At 57.7% G+C, this 18,442-nt stretch overlaps 1 protein-coding gene across 1 annotated transcript; it reads left to right on the top strand.

Annotated features, from left to right (window-relative positions):
* Positions 1 to 976: 976 nt before the first annotated feature.
* On the top strand, positions 977 to 4,037 carry MAFA (MAF bZIP transcription factor A). Its single transcript, XM_062568455.1, has one exon. The coding sequence runs from the start codon at positions 1,829 to 1,831 to the stop codon at positions 2,699 to 2,701; it is 873 nt and encodes a 290-aa protein (XP_062424439.1). The 5' UTR covers positions 977 to 1,828; the 3' UTR covers positions 2,702 to 4,037.
* Positions 4,038 to 18,442: the final 14,405 nt, after the last annotated feature.

Raw genomic sequence — 18,442 nt, 5'->3', positions numbered from 1 at the left:
GACCCCCCCTGCCACCGCCCCCAACACTGGCTCCGGGCGCCCTGCTGCAGCTGCGGCCCGGGAAACTGAGGCAGGGCCCAGGCGCCCGGGCCCTCACCCCCACCCCACCCCCCCGAAGGGTTAAAACAGGGCGCTCCCCGCTCTAAAAGCCAAAAAAAATGACGCCAACCCTCCGGCCTCCGATTGCGTCATGTTACTCGACCACTTGCCAGTAAACTTAGATGACCGACGGGGCGGGGGGGGGGGGGAGGGGGGAAGGCTTCTCTTATTTTTATTTATTCCTCTCCGTCCCTCTCTTTCCTTGGGGGGGGGGGGGGAAGGTGGACTAGATGGAAGCCGCTTTTGCAGGCGAGGGGCCCATCACCGTGGCCTCAGGCCTCCCCGAGGTTGGCAGTTGCTGTGCCCCCCGCCCCCGTCCCAGAGCCATTAGCTTGAAGGAGCGTTTTTTTAAAAAAAAGAAAAAATATATAAGCGTATATATTTATATGTGTGTGTGTGTAAATATACATGTATATATGTGTATATATACGTATATCACCCCCCGCCCCGGGATGCGCCCTCTGCCCGAAGATTGACAGCTGCCCCCCCCGAGGGTGGGTGGGGCGTTGCCATGGGGACATGCAAATCGCGGCGGGCGGCCGCGGCGCTCATTGGCGGCCTCGCGGGCGGCCCCGCCCCGCGGGGCGTGGCCCGGCGGCGCTCCCCATATAGAGAGCGGCGGGCTCGATGCAGCCGCTCGGCGGCGGTGGCGGCGTCGTGCAGCGCCGAGCACCGGGCGGCAGCGGGCAGGGGGTGGCCGGACCGGGCCGGGCCCCCGCCCCCAGGGCACCGGGGCCAGGAGGAGGAGGGCGGCAGGAGCAGGCTCGCGGCCCCCCGGGGGAGGTGGGGCCGGGGCAGGTGCCAGGGGAGGCAGGAAGGGGCGGGCGGGGGTGCTCGGCGGCCCCTCGCCATTGGGAGCCGGCCGGAGGCAGCGGCGGAGCCGGCCCGGCGGAGCGGCAGAGCCGTGCTGGAGAGCGGCCGGCGCCGCGGGCTCCGCTTCCCGGCGGCGGAGGGGTGTGCGCGGCCCGGAGCCCCGGAGTCCACCCGCAGCTCAGAGCCAAGTCCCGGCGGAGAGTCTCGCAGCGGAGCCCCCGAGCCCGGCGAAGTCCCGGGGCAAAGTCCTCGGAGCCCGGCTGCGTCCCGGAGCCCGGTCCCGTCGGCGGCTCCCCGGAGCCCGGCTGCGTCCAGGCGTTCGGCTGCACCCCGGAGCAGAGCCCCGGAGCGAGGTCCCGTCGGCTGCACCCCGGAGACCGGCTGCGTCCCAGCACAAGGTCCCGTCGGCTGCACCCCGGAGCGGAGCCCCGGAGCGAGGTCCCGCCGGCTGCCACCGCAGAGCCCCGCTGCAACGCGAAGCAGAGCCCCGTCGGCTGCACCCCGGATCCCGGCTGCGTCCCACCGGAAGGTCCCGTCGGCTGCACCGCGGAGCCCCGGCACAAGGTCCCCTTGGCGGCTCCCGGAGCCCGGCTAAACCTCGGAGCGGGGCCCCGTCGGCTGCACCGCGGAGACCCGGCACAAGGTCCCCTTGGCGGCTCCCGGAGCCCGGCTAAACCCCGGAGCGGGGCCCCGTCGGCTGCACCGCGGAGCCAGGCTGCACCCCGGAGCGGAGCCCCGGAGCAAGGTCCCGCCGGCTCTCACCGCGGATCCCCGCTGCAACCCGAAGCCGAGCCCCGTCGGTTGCGCCCCGGAGCTCGGCGCCGCCCCCGGAGCGGAGCCAGGTCCCGGCGGCGGGGGAGGCTCGCGGTGAGCGGCGGGGCCCGGCGAGCGCCTGGCGGCCCCTCCATGGACTGAGATGGCCTCGGAGCTGGCCATGAGCGCGGAGCTGCCCACCAGCCCCCTCGCCATCGAGTACGTGAACGACTTCGACCTCATGAAGTTCGAGGTGAAGAAGGAGCCGGCCGAGGCGGAGCGCCTGTGCCACCGCCTGCCCGCCGGCTCGCTCTCCTCCACGCCGCTCAGCACCCCCTGCTCCTCGGTGCCTTCCTCGCCCAGCTTCTGCGCGCCCAGCCCGGGCGGGCAGCCCGCCGGCGGCCCCGGCGCCGCGCCGCTCGGCTCCAAGCCGCAGCTGGAGGAGCTCTACTGGATGTCGGGCTACCAGCACCACCTGAACCCCGAGGCGCTCAACCTGACGCCGGAGGACGCCGTGGAAGCGCTCATCGGCGCCCCGCACCACCACCATCACCACCACCACCACCAGGGCTACGAGTCGTTCCGGCCTCAGCCCTTCGGCGGCGGCGAGGAGCTGCCGCCCGCCGGCGGCCACCACCACGCCGCCCACCACCACCACCACCACCACCACCTGCGCCTCGAGGACCGCTTCTCCGACGACCAGCTGGTGAGTATGTCGGTGCGGGAGCTCAACCGGCAGCTGCGGGGCTTCAGCAAGGAGGAGGTGATCCGCCTCAAGCAGAAGAGGAGGACCTTGAAGAACCGCGGCTACGCGCAGTCCTGCCGCTACAAGCGCGTCCAGCAGCGGCACATCCTGGAGAACGAGAAGTGCCAGCTCCAGAGCCAGGTGGAGCAGCTCAAACAGGAGGTCTCCCGGCTGGCCAAGGAGCGGGATCTGTACAAAGAGAAGTACGAGAAGCTGGCGGCGGCCCGCGCCTTCCCGCGGGCGCCCTCGCCGCCCGCCGCCCCCAAGGCGCCCGCCGACTTCTTCCTCTGAGCCGGCCCCGCGCCGCCCGCCGCACCGGGATTACCCGTTACTAATTATTATTTTTATTTCCCCACTCTCCCCCTCCCTCAAAAGAAAAAAAAAAGGAGGAAAAAAAAAAGAAAAAAAAAAATCTCAGCGGGCCGCTGGAAGAGGCGACTCCCCCGCGGGCCTCGGACTGCAGCGGGGGAGCCGTCGGGGCCGGGGCCAGCCTGCATGCGGGACGTGTACGGCGCCGCCGGACCGCGGGGGCCGGGGCTTGGCTTTCCCTCTTTTTCCACCCCCCCCCTCTTTTCCCCTCTCCCTTTTTCCCCAACTTTCCCCCTTCCCCTCCTTATTTCCCCCGCCCCGTCCCGTGTGTGTTTGTGGCGGGAGCGCAGCTCCGCCGTCCTCTCCTTCTCCCTTCCTCTCCGAACCTTGATTTCTTTTTCTCTCTCTCTCTCTCTTTTTTTTTTTTTTTTTAATTTTATTTTTTTTCCTTCCTCCTCCGGGGCTCCCGGCGCCCAGGCCGAGGAGGGGCGGCCGGGAGGGTCCCGGGCAGCGCTGCGCCCTGCCCGCCCGCAGCCCCGGGGCGGCAAACCTGAGCCACACTTTTAACTTATTCACCCCTGTACATATGTAGAATTCAGTTAGTTTTTCTGCCTTTTTTTTTTTTTTTTCTGAGCCTATATTTTGCTTGGTGATTTACCGGAAAAAAAATCCTTAAAAAAAAAAAAAAAAAAAACGAGTCTTAAAGTTTGTATGTAATAGCATGCAAATAATATCCGAGTTAATTTAATGATGTTGGGAAGAAGCCGAATGCACTATATACAGGAATCAATTGGGTTAAATAATACTGTTGTTTTATAGAGATTTAAAGTTATCTATGCTCTTAAAAATAGTGGTGGGGGGGAGAGGTAACAATTCTAGGGTGACCTGAAAGGCAATATAGTAATATATGGACTGCAAACGGTTGGCTGCTATCTCACTATGCACCAGATTTATTTATTAACCCTCGGGAAACGAAATATTATTTTAACCTCGATGTTTAAGGAAGGAGAGGAAAGAAAATGCACATTATTTCTTGCGCAAAAAAAAAAAAAAAAGCAAAAAAGCAATTCGCGCAATTGTGCGTGGAGTGAAAGCGGGGCCGATCCTGCGCAGAGGAGCGGGGTTTTTTGTTTGTTTTTTAAAAACAAGTTGCTTATTTTAAAAAAACAAAAAGGAGAAAAAAAATTATCTTGAGGGGGGAACACAAGGGTCTTGCGAACAAAGCGAGCTTGGGAGCCTGGTGCATTTTAGGTACTGATCGTGCGAAGCGTTTTTAACGACCTGTTGTTTCGATTTGTGACGGTTTTAACAATGTTGCATCAAGATAAAAAACTTATATTCAACTAGAGCCTGGGTCGGGTTTTCTCTAAACCGGGCGCGGGGGGGCACAGCCTCGCCTTTTGTTTGGGGGGTTTGTTTGCTTATTTATTGGTTTCTTTATATTTTTTTCTGCTCCTCTCCCCCCCCCCCTTTTTTTTTTCTTTTTCCCCCTCTGCGTTGGTTAAAAACCCTCCTAGGACTGGGCGCGGAGATGCGGGCTGGAGATGCGGGCTGGGGGGAGGCTCTTGTACGTTTGGGCTCACGAGGGAAATCCTGCTTTAACCCTTGATGATAACCAGGTCCTGAGACCCCCGTGGTGGCTCCGAACCTGCCCCCGCTGAGCTCTATGGTATGTTTCTTTCTTTTTCTTTTTTTTTTTTTTCTTCACTTTTCCTGCCTTTTTTCCAGCCGGGCAGCGCGGTTCCCGGGCCGGAGGCTCCTAGGCACCCCAGAGACCTTCATTTTCCCCACGGCTGCCAGGGAAAAAAGAAGAAAAAAAAACAAAACAAAACTCACCTTTGCCCCAACCCCTGGGGCAACCTGGATCCCGTTTGGCCCCAGCCTGAAACAGCCCCGGTGAGCCAGTGGCTTTATTTGAACCGGTAATAAACTGCTTCATTTCCCCTTTTCGGCTGCTCCTTTTTGGAGTTTTTAATTAAAGGGAACAGGGGGAGGAAGGAAAAAAATAATAATAGTAATAAATAAGCCTACATCCTAAAGGAAAGCTTTAGGGGTGGTATTTTTACCAGGGTCTTGAAGGTTTTCCCAAGTGTCGCCGGGGCTCTTGGTGGGGATGTGCAGCGAGCTCGCCTGAGCCCGTGCTCTGAGGTGTTTCCAGGCTCTGTATGTATATAGCCATATTTATTTATTTCCCCCTCCTATGTTTTTGCACGGGGCTCTCCATGTGCCAGTTCAGGGCTCTTTTTTACTATTTTAATTATTATTTTTTTTTTTTTGAGGGGCTCAGTGGGGCGGCCGTTCCCGGCTGCTCCTGCCGATGTACTGCGGTGGTGCAGACGGCCCTGGGAGGTCGGTGGAGTTGTCACCCCCGCCCTGTTAATACTGTTTTCTTTTTCTTTTTCTTTTTTTTTTTTTTTTCTCTTAGGGCTGACTTTATTAGGAGACTTTAGCATGACCTTGGCTTCCCCCCCCTTTACGTTCCCCCCCCCCCCATGTTTTTGGAGAGCAGAGAGCCAGCGAGCTGGGCTGGATGTGCCTAAATAAGGAGCATTGGTGACTTTGGGGAGCAGCTGGGGGTCTGGGGCTGGCGCCTGCTGCAGTCTCCGCTGCTCTCTGCCTCTGCCCCGGCTCCTGGAGGCCACACGGAGCTGAGTATTCGCCTTTTGCCCCCTGCTCCCGGGCGTGGGAAAGTGGGAGCCGTCCCGGGGCCGTGCACGTCCCCCCCACCCCAAGCTGCTCTCGGCTGCAGAGAAGTCTGCCTCTCCCTCCGTGCCCGGGTCCTGCCGACCTTCGTGCTCCCGGGGAAGGTTTGTCCCGGCATCCTGAGCAGAGCCGGGTCCGGGTCCCTATGCGGCACCCCACGGGATTGTGCCCAGAGATGCCTCCCCTGGGCTTGGTGGAGGCACTGAGCTCCATCCCTCTCCTTGCTGCTTATATTTCTTTTTTTCTTCCTTAATTTTTTTTTTTTTTTAAGCTGGGGGAGATGCTGGCAGAGGCCAGGCCGGACAGTGCTGCGGGCTCGCAGCCGTGCATGGTGCTTTCCCCCGAGCAAATCCACCCTGGCCTGCCTGCGTCGGCCCCTCCCGGCTGCCGTGGCATCGCCAGCTCCCCTTTGGCCCTGCCACTGAGTGCCCTCAGCATCCCTGCTCCTGCCCTGGCTTATTTTTTTCTTTTTCCCCTTCCTTGCTGTGGTTTATTTTATTTCTGCACCTCCTACAAAGCCAGTGCAAAGCCTGCGCGGGGCGCAAGCAGGGGCGATGGGACAGAGCAGCTGGATGCCCCAACCCGTCCTCCCTGGGGGCACCCCGTGCCTCCCAGGGTTGGGGTGCACCCATGGGAGCCGCCTCCTGCCGTCACCCATCCGGCTGGGTTTCAGCACAGCCCTGCGGCTCCTCTTGGCCAACTAATAATAAAAGTTGAAGCGATTCAGCCCACTGAACGGGATGTGTTTACGACTTGTCTCCTTTCTGCAATGGGGCTGTGCACGGCCCCCGGGGGTCTGCTCAAGCCCCTCGCTTGATTCTTGCAGCGTGTCCGGGCTGTTGGGGGGGCGGCGTGTGTGTTTGCAGCCCGCTGGCGTGTGTCGCATGACTGTGCCCCGCTGAGCCTGCTGCCAGGCCGAGCCTTTGCGGCGGCAGCGGGCCTGCGTGCGCGGCTGCAGCGCGTTGCGGCATGGTGCCTGCTGCGTATTGCGTGCAGTGTCCTGGGGTGTGTTGCACGAGTGTGTGCGTTGCAGCGTGTTTGTGCATGTTGCAGGCCTCTGCAGCATGTGCTACACGACTGCGTGTGCACTTGCAGAGTGTTGGTGTGTTTTACAGGACTGTGTGTGTGCAGCGTGTGCATGAGTGCGTGTGCATCTGCAAGTGTTGGTGTGTATTGCAGGGCTGTGTGTGTGCAGTGCGTGCACAACTCTGTGCATTTGCAGCCTGCTGGTGGGTGTTGCAGGGCTCTGTGTGTGTGTGTGTGTGTGCAGCGTGTGCGTGTGCGTTGCAGGACCGGGTGCATGTTTTCAGCGTGGTGCAGGACTGCGCGTGGATTTTGGCTCACTCTCAGCCTTTATTTTAAGACTTTTGCCACTTATTTGTGCAGGGCAGCACGAGCAAGAGAACTGACAGGGCTGGGGCTGGCATTTCCCTCTATCCCCCCCGTGTGGGGCTGAGCCCCCTGGCCAGACCAAGCACCTTTAACCGTAAAGCGGCTGTTTAACCCATTCCGGCACCGTGGAGATGCGGTGGTGCCGGGACCCCCCGGCTCCATCCTCCTCCCAGCTCCTTTAGCAGCCCCTGTGCACGGGTTTTGCACTGCTCTCCCTAGGGCTGTGCCCTCCCCCCGCTGGGATGAAAATCTCCCTGGGACGATTTCGGGCGATGCACATTCGCAAGCACTCCGCGGCGACCTGCCCGGGGTCCCGCGGGTGCCTGGCGCTGGCCGGCCTCGCGCCCGGCGCCTCCGTGGAGCGATTAGCCGGATCATTGCAGCTAACCGGGTTTCTGCAAACAGGCAGCAAACCGCAACAGGCCAATCAACGCGGCAGCGCCGAAGCACCCCTCGCCCGCTCCTCTTCAATTATTGATGCTAATCCGCCGCCGGCTCGCACCGGCGCTACCGCAGTGTGTTTGCACCAGTCCCGACATCTTGGTAACGTGAACCCGCGCTACGGCAATTAAAGAGTTCGCGGGGAAGCAGGGGGTGAGTTGCTCGGCACGTGCATCGGAAAAGAGGGAATTAACAAAAAAAAAAAAAAAAAAAAAAATCAGCGCCTTGCGGTGCGGCAGGCAAGACAAGCCTGTCCCAGCCGTGTAAAGAGCCGCGGCGTTTTGCACCGGGCTCCGCTCCTTGTCCCCCGGGACCGGCAGGGCGCCCCGCGGCTCTCGGCTGGAGTTGGCCTTCTGCGCTCTCCCGGGCCCGCAGGTCGAGTCCCGGTTAAAGGCAGCTTGCGGTGCGCCTGCCCTTGGCGGGCCCGGGGTGGGAGCCGGGTTTGCATCGCCCTGGGAGAGCCTCGGGTGCCGCCTCCAGGAGCCCAGCGCTGCCTGGCCGTCCGTCCAGTCCTGTCCTGTCCCATCTCCTCCGACAGGGCGGGCTCCGGCGAGGCCGCAATGCGCAAAACCAGCGCTCACGGCAGCTCGCTTCGGGCACGCAGGTTTGACAGCGATTTCTTGGGGGACGCTGTTGGGGGAAGCCTGTTTGGCTGATTCGAGTGTGACACCTGGGCAGACAAGTGTAAATATGTGTGCACTTGCACGCGTGTGTGTGTGTGTGTGCAATAGGATCTCCATGTGCGTGCACACATGAACCAGTGTGCACGCATGTGCAATAGGGTGTCTATACGGGTATGCAATAGGATATCATGCGTGTGCATGTGTATAAACCTGTGTGCAACAGAAATCCATGTGTATCTATGTTATGTGTGTGTGTGCATACTGATGGCACATATATATTTACGTATGTGTGTGCAACGGGACGCCTGTGTGCCAAAGCGCTCTGCAAAGGGGCCGCCCCGTCTGGCCGGGGTGTTGCAGCGCTGCCGTCCCTGCGCGAAACGGGGTGTGTGTGTGTGTGGGGGGGGGGCAGTTTTGCTCTCGTTTCTCCACCGCGCCGGGCACTGCCCTGAGCCCGCAGGCACATGAGACGTGCAACGAGCGCGGCGGTCCTCAGGTCTGCCGCCGCTCGGGCCAGCTGCGCGGGCAACTCGCCCCGCCGCTGCCGCCCTCCTCGTCCCCGGCCCCACGGCGCCGCATCCCCGCCTGAACTCCCGCCAGCCTTGCCGATTAAGTCCTCAGCTCAGCGCGTAATTACCCACCCAGTGAAATCCAGAGGCTTCCTGGGCTTTTCTTTTTTATTTTTTTTTCCTCCTCCTTTGCTCTGGCTGAGAGCAGGGTCGGCAGGGGAGGAGGGAGGGGACAGGTAAGAGCCTTGGCCTCCCTGACTCCGGGTTGTTTATCCACGTAACAGGAGCTGCAATTTGCACAAACAAAAATAAAATAAAATAAAATAAAAAAAACTAATTGTTATTTCCAGTTTACACCCAGGGCAGGCAGGCGGCGAGGCTGGGGCCAGGCAGGAGGCTGGACGAGCCTCCTGCCTTTGCTGCCCTTCCCTGCACGGCGCAGGGCCGTTCCAGCGTCCTGTCCCACAAGTTCCCCGGAGCTTATTTTTTTCTTTTTTCTTTTTCTTTTTCTTTTTTTTTTCTTTTTTTCTTTCTTTTTTTTTTTTTTTTTGTCATAACCCTTCGAACGAGCCGTCGCAGGCGTTTAATTCAGATTTACGCCGACAGGTTCTGTCCGTTAATTAAATATCAATTGATTGTTCGGAGAACACTTCCTTGGGTTTATCGCGTTTCTGAGAGACAAATCAAATTGCCACGTCATTAACTTGCAGCTATACAATCCATACATAATTACTGTCTTATTAATACCTCCGAGTTACGAGGAAGTTTTAGGCAATTAATATTTGCGGGATAGTTTGTATCAAGTTAATTCCGGCAGGGTTATGTTAATAATGTGGTCATCTAATAAGCTGGATAATTAATGTCTCTCTCGTTAGCATCGTCTCAGATGCCAGTTAAATGTCAGGCCAGACTCTGTGGCCAGGCTGCATTTAATTAAACGTGTTATTACAGGGGCACTCGTGGCTGTTACATGTGAATAGAGCCACCTGCTTGCTGCCGGAGCAGCATGCAAAATGCCTGGATTTGGGACCGGTTTGGGAACAGGATTTGGGGATTGTTTGCAAGCAGGAAGAGGCATTTTTTCACCTTAGGGGAGAAATGTGCCAAAGCAGGAGCCTCCCTGTCTCCCGACACGGCTGCTGCTGGCATGCCCGCAGGGTGGCATTTCCCTCTCTGCTGCTCCTGGGGTCCATGGACATGGTGATCCACCCCGGGGACGGGCACCGGGAGGAGCATCAACCACCTGAGGCATTGGAGGCAGGTGATCTTCCCCAGGAGATGTCTGAGACCTGGCTGGGCCTGGATTGCTCCCGCGGGCAGCCCTCCCTTCTTCAGCGCTCATAAATAAAAGATTGACCCTATCTACCTGGCCTGTTTGTCTTTGTGAAATATTCATCGGCTGCTGATTAAGATTTAAGGAAGGGCCACGCTGCCCGGGAGGGCTGGGAGAAGGATGTGCTGCCCCAGTGGGTCTGGGCTGGGAAGCCCTGGGGGTTGGGGTTCATCCTCTCCAGGTGCTCCAGGCGAGGGAGGGGAGATGGTTTTGCACCCTTGCCTCCTCCCATATGGACTTCCTGCACGAAATCCTAGTGCTGATGTTGTCACCGGTGCTGTATTTAACACAAGAGAGTGAAACAGGCCTTGCCGCCAGGACCACAAGAGGAAAAGGACCCTCAGAAGACCTTCACGGGGGCCTCCACCCTGAGGAGCACGGTGGCTGCCAAGGTATCAGGTGCCTCCACCAGCAAAGCCACCACTGAATTGCTAGTGGGGAAAAAGTGGGAATAAACCAATATCAGAAGAAACTCCCCCTTTGCCTCTGTGGTTAGTCATCATCCTCAAAACAAGGGTTCTGCTACTTGCTTCTTCTCCCCGACCTGGTCTCATTGCAAGGCAGACAGGAGGACTCTGGAGGTCATTCTTAACTGTGATTAGGAGTGCTGCAATGCTCTCCCCAAAATGGTTCTTGTTGAGGATGGTGTCCCCCACATAAGAGGAAGGCCTCTATGCCATGTCCTGTAATGGGGTAGACTCTGAACAACCTGGGATGGGAGGGAAGGATGTTACACTGCCCAGGGTGCTCGTGAGGCGAGGACCAGTGCACGGCTCGGCTAGCTCCATCCTTTCCTTTCTCTCCCCATCCTTCCTTCCCTGTTGCCCTTCTCCTGCCAGCACCGCACTGCCCATGTGGCTGCCAGCCGCCCTGTGCAGCCTCCTCGGCCAGGGGCTCCAGCCTTCTTGCTGCCCCATGAATATTTCAGGAGCTAACGTGGGGCTCCTGAGGGTCTCTGGAGATGGAGCATTAGTGCAGGCTGAAGGAGCACTGGACAGGCAGTGAAGGAGGAGCGATACAAGCTGCAACAAAAAACAAGCTAAAGGCTGCCAAAACCATGAGGGCAGGCATGAAATATTGATGGGGTTGTGCAGCGCTGGAAGGGAGGTGTGGGGGCCCTGGCGAGGCCACACCACCCCAGACCTGTGCTCCCTCCTCACCCGTCACAAATGTACATCTGACAAAGTTTGGGCAGTAGTTAAAGATGTATGAACCTACTTCTGTAGCAAGCGGATGCATCTGTCACCTTGCAAGAGGTGCATCATCCTGCAAGAGGAGACATGCTGGCCTTGGTGTGGCTCAACTCCTGTAGGAAGCACCAGGTACTGGCTTTGGTGGTGGTGTGGCTGGACAGGAAGGATGAAAAAAAGTGGTGGAGATGGTTGGGGTGGGAAAGATGGGTAATGGGGTGGAGGTGATTGTGGTAGGAGGGATGGGCAATGGGGTGGAGGTGGTTATGGTGGGAGGGATGGGCAATGGGGTGGAGGTGGTTGTGGTGGGAGGGATGGGCAATGGGGTGGAGGTGGTTGGGTGGAAGGACAGTAATGGAATGGTGGTGGTTGGGTGGAGGAATGGGGCAGTGGGATTGTGGGGGTTGAGTGGAGGGATGGGGCACTCAAGTGGTGTCCTTGTTCACTTGGTGCCTGAGGCAAACACCAGCTCTGGGCTGGTCCCTGCCAGCCTGCTTGCAGTCTGGCTCCTGGGCTGCAAGAAGCCAGGGCTCTAGAAACCACAAATGCTGGGGCTGCTTGAGCTGTGGATACTAATAACGATGACAAACTCAACTGCTGGGAGTTCAGACCTTCTGCAGGTGCAAGCAGGGGCTGTACAAGGCAGGCAGCCTTGCCTGCATGTGTTGCCTGGCCACCACGAAGCTGAGGTCCTTCCTGCAGCCCATCTTGCTCCCGTGCTGTCGGTTGCCTCTTTGGCTCGGAGATGGAGGCCTGGACTTGGGGAAGGAGGATGCGGAGGAGGCAGAGAGCAGTGGTGAAGAAACCCGGCTGGATGCCAGCACGGGCAGGCCTAGGGGAGGTGGCTGCCGGCTCAACTCTTCCTAGAAATAACACACCATCAAGAGCTGGATTTTCTTACGCAAATTATTTCCTTTTGCCTTCGTGCAAGCTCATTAGCATTCCTAAATGTGACCGCGTGGATCAATATGGTGCTGGGCCAAAGGATGGCAGTCGATTTCTGTTTGCCAGGAGACTTCACCTCCCCGTCTAATCAGGCAGGACCCGGGCTGATGGAAATGTCTTTCTGGTTTTGCGCCCATATTGGTCACTGCTGATTAATTTCCAATGGGTTAGTTCATCAGAGAAGGAGGCTCTCCGATTTAATTAGAAACGGGTGATATGAATGTGTATTACTATGCAGCCTTCCAGTGGTGGGTCATTGCAGAAGCATGCTGCAAGTTTCAGATTTTTGTTAAAAAAAAATCCCAAACCCCTAAAACAGCCAAAAAAGGAGTGGGGGGGAAGAGAAAGGCCTCTGGGTCTTTCTGCTTGCAAGGGCAACCTCCAGACTGGGAGCTGAGTGTAAACAGCACCTGAGTCTGCAGGCAGCCTGCGCTGGTCAGCTCAGTGGGCTGCTGACCATCTTAGGCATCTGATGAGGATGTTGCTTCTGAGCCTGCTGAGGACACCGAGCGCCGGCAGGGCTGTCCCCGCAGCTGCAAGATGAGGGGAGCAGCTTATTTCTCTTCTGTGCGTGCAGCGACAGATGCGAGGGGAAGGGAGTGACTCTTTGCTGCCGAGGGCTTAGGGGATGGGGCTGTCTGAGCTCTCCTGGCAATCCCTCTGCTGCAGATCCCAGGGCCGGGTTAGCGAGGGTTCGGCACACATCTGGGAAAGGCGGCTCACGTCCCCGGCTGCCCAACCGGTGCCTCTCGTATGTCGTCGTTCCCCCCCCCCCCCCAACCACCCGGGAGATAACGTGGTGCGTGGGGTGCACGAGACGCCTCCCCGCGCGGGCGCGCTGCCGCTGGCTGCCGGGCTCCCGGCGAGGCGGAGCGGCCGGGAGCTGCCGAGTCAGCAGCCTTGCACATCTGCAGCGCGGGAACCGGCGGTACGGTGGTATTAATCAGTGCTTTTCTCCCGGCCGTTGGCAGGCTCCCTGCGCTCGCAGCTGTGCCTGCGCCCTGGGAAATAAACTCCGGCAGCGGGGTCAGCTCCGCCCGGCCCCGGGGGCACTGCGGGTGCCCAGCTCCTCGGGCAAGGGGACAGACGCACCCTCGCCTTGCTGCAAAGCGGTGACTTTGCATGTCCAGCTGGCTGGGTCCTGCTTGCCTCCCTGTCCTGGGTGCCTCCACAGGGTGGAGGAAGAGGAGGAAGGCAAAAACCTGCTGGTGTCCCCGCAGGGCTGCTCCCTTGACACTGCTTGCTGGATGCAAAGCAACTTAGCTTCTCTTCCCAGGGATGCATCCAATAATAATGATAATAATAAAAATAACGGTGCAGATGCAACCCCTGGGGCTGGACCCAGCCTCTTGGGAACATCTTGGAGAGACACCCCGGGTGAGAGCATCCTTCCCGGCACGTGCCGCCGGACCGAGTGCTTGTCGGGGCCCCAAGCCCTCCTACGGGGATGCTCTGGGGATGAAGGATGGGGTCCGGGAAGCCGGTGGGAAGCCCTCGGTGCCGGCCCCCCGCCGCGGCTCGTGCCGCTCGGCTGCGCTCTCGCTGCATCGGGCGGCCGTGCCCCAGCGTCCTAATTAAGAGGCTCTCATGGGGCCACCGCGGCTAACTTTGATGCAGAGCCGCTGCCGCGTCTCCGGGCGAGCGGTGCCTCAGGCCGCAGTGAGGGCGACCGGCGAGCAGCAGCGATAATCAGAATAAAAGTCTTGTACCAACGCGGTGCTTCCCCGCGGAGGCAGCGCTGAGCTCTTCACAGGCACTCATGAATTTAGCCTTGGTGGGAGGGAGGAAGAGGGATCTTTTCTTAAGTAAGACCAACTCAGATCTTGGAGAGGAGCCAGTGCCTCAGTTTCCCCAACTGTAATACAGGTGAGGCTGAGTCTCTGGCTGGCTGAGGGTTATATTCAATCCTAGCTTGTCCAAAGGGTGTTGGGAGGAAGAGACCATTGCAGGCATGTGATTGCACCCAAATGCGGATTTCTGGCCTCTTTTCCCATTCCTTCACCCCATTGGTTATGGATAAGGGAAGCAGCACTGCAGGGAAGGTTGGGGAGCTGACACCCCACGCGAGCACTGGTGTGGTGAGGGCCGAGGCGGGTGGACAGTCCGTGCCGTCGCTGGCCCAGCACTCACCAGTTTTTGGTTTTGCACTGTGCTCCCTTCCTGGTGGGCATTTGCTCTCCGTGGGGGTTGGAAGCGGGAGGGGGTGGGTTGGGGGTGAGGGGAGGCTCGATGCTGGTTGCCTCTTGGTCGTGGCTCACGAGCGCTTTGTGTTGTGGTGTAATCAGCACTCACTTATTCTCTTTGATTTTTGCTCCTTTTTGTTGTTGCTATTTTTCATGTTCCTACCATGTCTGCAGTTTTATTCCACTCCCCCCCTCCACACGTCTGGCTCCCTCCCTTCCCGTGTGATACACCAGAAACCTGAGACCAGGAATGATTTGGGTTGCAAGGGATCGTTAATGGGTCACCAGCCTCCATGCGGTGGTATCCTTTGGAGGCTGTTCCCAAGCCTCTAATGCTACCCCAGCTACAAGGGCAATCCTTGTGCATCCCCTCGGCTGGCTCGCTGGGTCTCGTGTGTGCTTGCCTCCAGCAAAAAGTCCCAACAAGTACAAAACTCTACCCTCCCTCCCCCGGTGGAAAGGCCACAAGAGAGCAATTTTGGGGACTTTGGGCTGGAGAAAATGGCTTTTTGGTGTTTGGGCAGTTGGAGTGGGGATTTTCTGCAGGGAGGTGGCCGGGGGATTCGGTGCACCAAGGCATTTGGGATAACTGAGTGGGGCAGCACAGCAGGACTGGGGGTATGATGAAGCATTTCACAAAATCACAGAATGCCTGGATTGTGTCCAGGTGGGTTTGGAGTATCTCCAGAGAAGCCAAATTCCCAACCTGTCTGGGTAACCTCTTCCGGCGCTCTCGCAGTAAAGCAGTTCTTCCCTATCTTCAGGAGGAACATCCTGTGTTTCAGTTTATGCCCTTGGCCTCTTGTCCTGTTGCTGGGCACTGCTGAAAGGAGGAGTCCAGCCCCATCCTCTCGACACCCTCCCTTAATCTATTTGTAGACATGGATAAGATCCCCTCTCAGTCTACTCTGCTCCAGGCTCAACAGGACCAGCTCTTGCAGACCCTCCTCATAAGAGACATGCTCTAGTCCCCTAATCTCCTTCATAGCCCTACACTGGACTCTCTACCAGTGTCATGTCTCTATTGTAGAGCCCAGAATTGCACGCTCTACTTCAGATGTGGCCTCACCACAGCTGAGGAGAGGGGCAGCATCACCTGCCTTCACCCCCTCGCAACACTCTTCCTAATGCACCCCAGCAGACCATCGGCCTTCTCCGCCACACGGGCACATTGCTGACACATGGTTAACTTGGTATCAACCAAGACTCCCAGGTGCTTCTCTGCAGAGCTGCTTTCCAGCACCTCAGCCCCCAGCCTGTACTGCGGCAGGGCCTTATTCCTCCCTACGTGCAGCACCTCACGCTTGCCCTTGTTGAACCTCTCCAGACAACTCTCCAGCCTGTCCAGGCCTCTCTGAAGGGCAGCACAGCCTTCAGCTCCATCAGCCTCTCCTCCCACTTTGGGATCTTCAGCAAACTGGCTGAGCAGACACTCTGTCCCTTCATCCATGTCACTGAGGAAAACCTTCAACAAGACCGAGCCCAGCACGCAACCTTGGGCAACACCGCTAGCTACAGGCCTCCAACTAGAAACCAGACTTGGCACCACAGAGCACAACCCTCCGTGCTCTGCCTTTCAGACACTTGCTTCTCAGGCCACCTCACTGTCTGCTCATCTAACCCACACTTCTTGAGCTTGCCTAGGAGCATGTTGGGGGAGACAGTGTCAAAAGCCTTGCTCAAGTCATAGAATCATAGAATCAGTAAGGTTGGAAGAGACCTCCGCAGATCATCTAGTCCAACCACCCTGCTCAGCAGGGTCACCTAGAGCATGGTAGACAGGGTTGCATCCAGGCGGGCCTTGAAGATCTCCAGAGAAGGAGACTCCACAACCTCTCTGGGCAACCTGGTCCAGGGCTCCGTCACTCTCACAGGGAAGAAATTCTACCTCAACTTCAGGCGGAACTTCCTGTGCTTCAATTTCTGCCCGTTGCCCCTTGTCCTGTCACACGGGGCAACTGAAGAGAGTTTGTCCCTGTCCCCTTGACACCCTCCCTTCAGGTACTTGTACACATTGGTACGATCCCCCCTCAGGCTTTTCTTCCCCAGGCTGAAGAGGCCCAGCCCTTGCAGCCGTTCTTCATAGGGCAGGTGCTCCAACCCTCTGATCATCTTCATAGCCCTACGCTGGACTCCCTGCAGTAGCTCCATGTCTCTCTTGTTCTGGGGAGCCCAGAACTGGACACAGGACTCCAGATGAGGCCTCAGCAGGGCTGAGGAGAGGGGCAGGATCACCTCCCTCGACCTGCTGGCAACACTCTTCCCAATGCACCCCAGGAGACCACTGGCCTTCTTGGCCACAAGGGCACATTGCTGGCTCATGGTCAGCTAGTCATCCACCAGCACTCCCAGGTCCTTCTCTGCAGAGCTGCTCTCCACAAGGTCAGCCCCCAGCTTGTCCTGGTGCCTAGGGTTATTTTTACCTAGGGGCAGGACTCTGCACTTGCCCTTGTTGAACCTCAGGAGGTTCCTCTCCGCCCAGCTCTCCAGTCTGTCTCAGGTCTCTCTGAATGGCAGCACAGCCCTCAGGTGTGTCAGCCACTCCTCCCAGCTTGGTATCAGCAGCAAACTTGCTGAGGAGGCACTCTGTCCCCTCATCCAGGTCATTGATAAGAAGTTGAACAGGATAGGACCCAGGACTGAGCCCTGGGGGACATCACCAGCCACAGGCCTCCAGCTGGACTCCATGCCACTGATGACAACCCTCTGAGCTCTGCCTTTCAGACAGTTCTCAATCCACCTCACTGTCCACTCGTCTAACCCACACTTCCTTAGCTTCTCTAGGAGGATGTTATGGGAGACAGTGTCAAAAGCCTTGCTGAAGTCAAGGTGCACTATGCACACTGCTCTGCCCTCATCTACCCAGCCAGTCATTCCATCACAGAAGGCTATCAGGTTGGTTAAGCAGGATTTCCCCCTGGTGAATCCATGCTGGCTACTCCTGATCACCGTCTTTTCCTCCACGTGTCTGGAAATGACATCCAGAATGAGCTGTTCCATCCCCTTTGCATGGATGGAGGTGAGGCTGACTGGCCTGTAGCTGCCTGGGTCCTCCTTCTTGCCCTTTTTGAAGACTGGAGTGACATTGGCTTTCTTGCAGTCCTCAGGCACCCCTCCAGTTCTCTGGGACCTTTCAAAGATGATGGAGAGTGGCCTGGCAACAACATCCGCCAGCTCCCTCAGTACCTGTGGGTGCATCCCATCTGGACCCATGGATTTGTAGATATCTATCCTGCCCAGAAGGTCTCTAATCCTTTCCTCTTCAACCAAAGAAAAATCTTCCCTTCTCTGGACTTTCTCCCTCACATCCAGGCTGCAGGATTCCTGAGGGCTGCCCTTAGCAGTGAAGACTGAAGCCAAGAAGGCATTCAGTAATTCTTCCTTCTGTGTGTCCCTTGTCACCAGGGCCCCCGCTCCATTCAGTAGCAGGCCCGCATTTTCCCTAGTCCTCCTCTTGCTGCTGATGTATCTGAAGAAGCCCTTCCTGTTGTTCTTGACATCCCTTGCCAGCCAAGGCAGACAACACCCCCTGCTCTCCCCTCACCTTCCCAGCCACTCACTCCATCACACAAGGCTATCTGATTACTTGAGCCTGACCGCCCCTTGATGAATCCAGACTGACTACTCCTGAGCACCTTCTTTTCCTCCACACACATAGAGATGACCTCCAGCAGGAGCTCTTCCATCATCTTTCCAGGGATGGAGGGCAGGCTGACTGGCCTGACGTTTCTGGCGTCCTCCCTTTGGCCCTTTCTCAAGACTCGTGGGACACTGGCTTTCTCCCAGGCCTCAGGCACCTCTCCCATTCTCCATGACCTTTCAAGGATGATGGAGAGTGGCCTTGCAAGAACATCTGCCAGCTCTCTCAGAAATGGTGCCTGCCTCCCATCAGGGCCCATGGATTTGTGAGTGTTGAGTTTTTTTGTCAATTTGAAGATGCTGGAGCCTATCTGTGGACACCATGGCACTGGGGGAGAAGCAAGGGCAGTGAGGTCTTCCGGTAAATGGGGATTGTAAGCACTGAGGTACACGGGGATACTGGTGGCACTGGGCACAGCGGAACTGGGTCATTGAGGCATGGTGGGCTAATGGTGTGGTGAGCAGTAAATCCTCCTGGAGTGCTCAGTACAGACTGTGGGCAGCAAAACATCCAGTGATTGTGGAGCAAGATTGAGACAGAGATGGTTTTGGGGCTGGAGTGGAGCTGTGAGTGCCTGAGTTCCACTGAGGACAGGAAGGCATTTAGGAATAGCAGGATTATACCTGTTGCTCCAGTGTGGGACAGCAGTAGGATTTAGAGCACCACAGCAATCTGGAATACAGAGGGGAGTTGTGGGTGTGCTGGCATTACGGGGTATTGGAAGTGGAGGGATAGGAATAGATTTTACAATATTTTCCTGTTGG

The sequence above is a fragment of the Rhea pennata genome, chromosome 2 (genome assembly GCF_028389875.1).
Source record: "Rhea pennata isolate bPtePen1 chromosome 2, bPtePen1.pri, whole genome shotgun sequence".
NCBI classification, from domain to species: Eukaryota; Metazoa; Chordata; class Aves; order Rheiformes; family Rheidae; genus Rhea; species Rhea pennata.
Note: the sequence above shows the minus strand (reverse complement) of the source record. Positions and strands in the feature narration are given on the sequence as shown.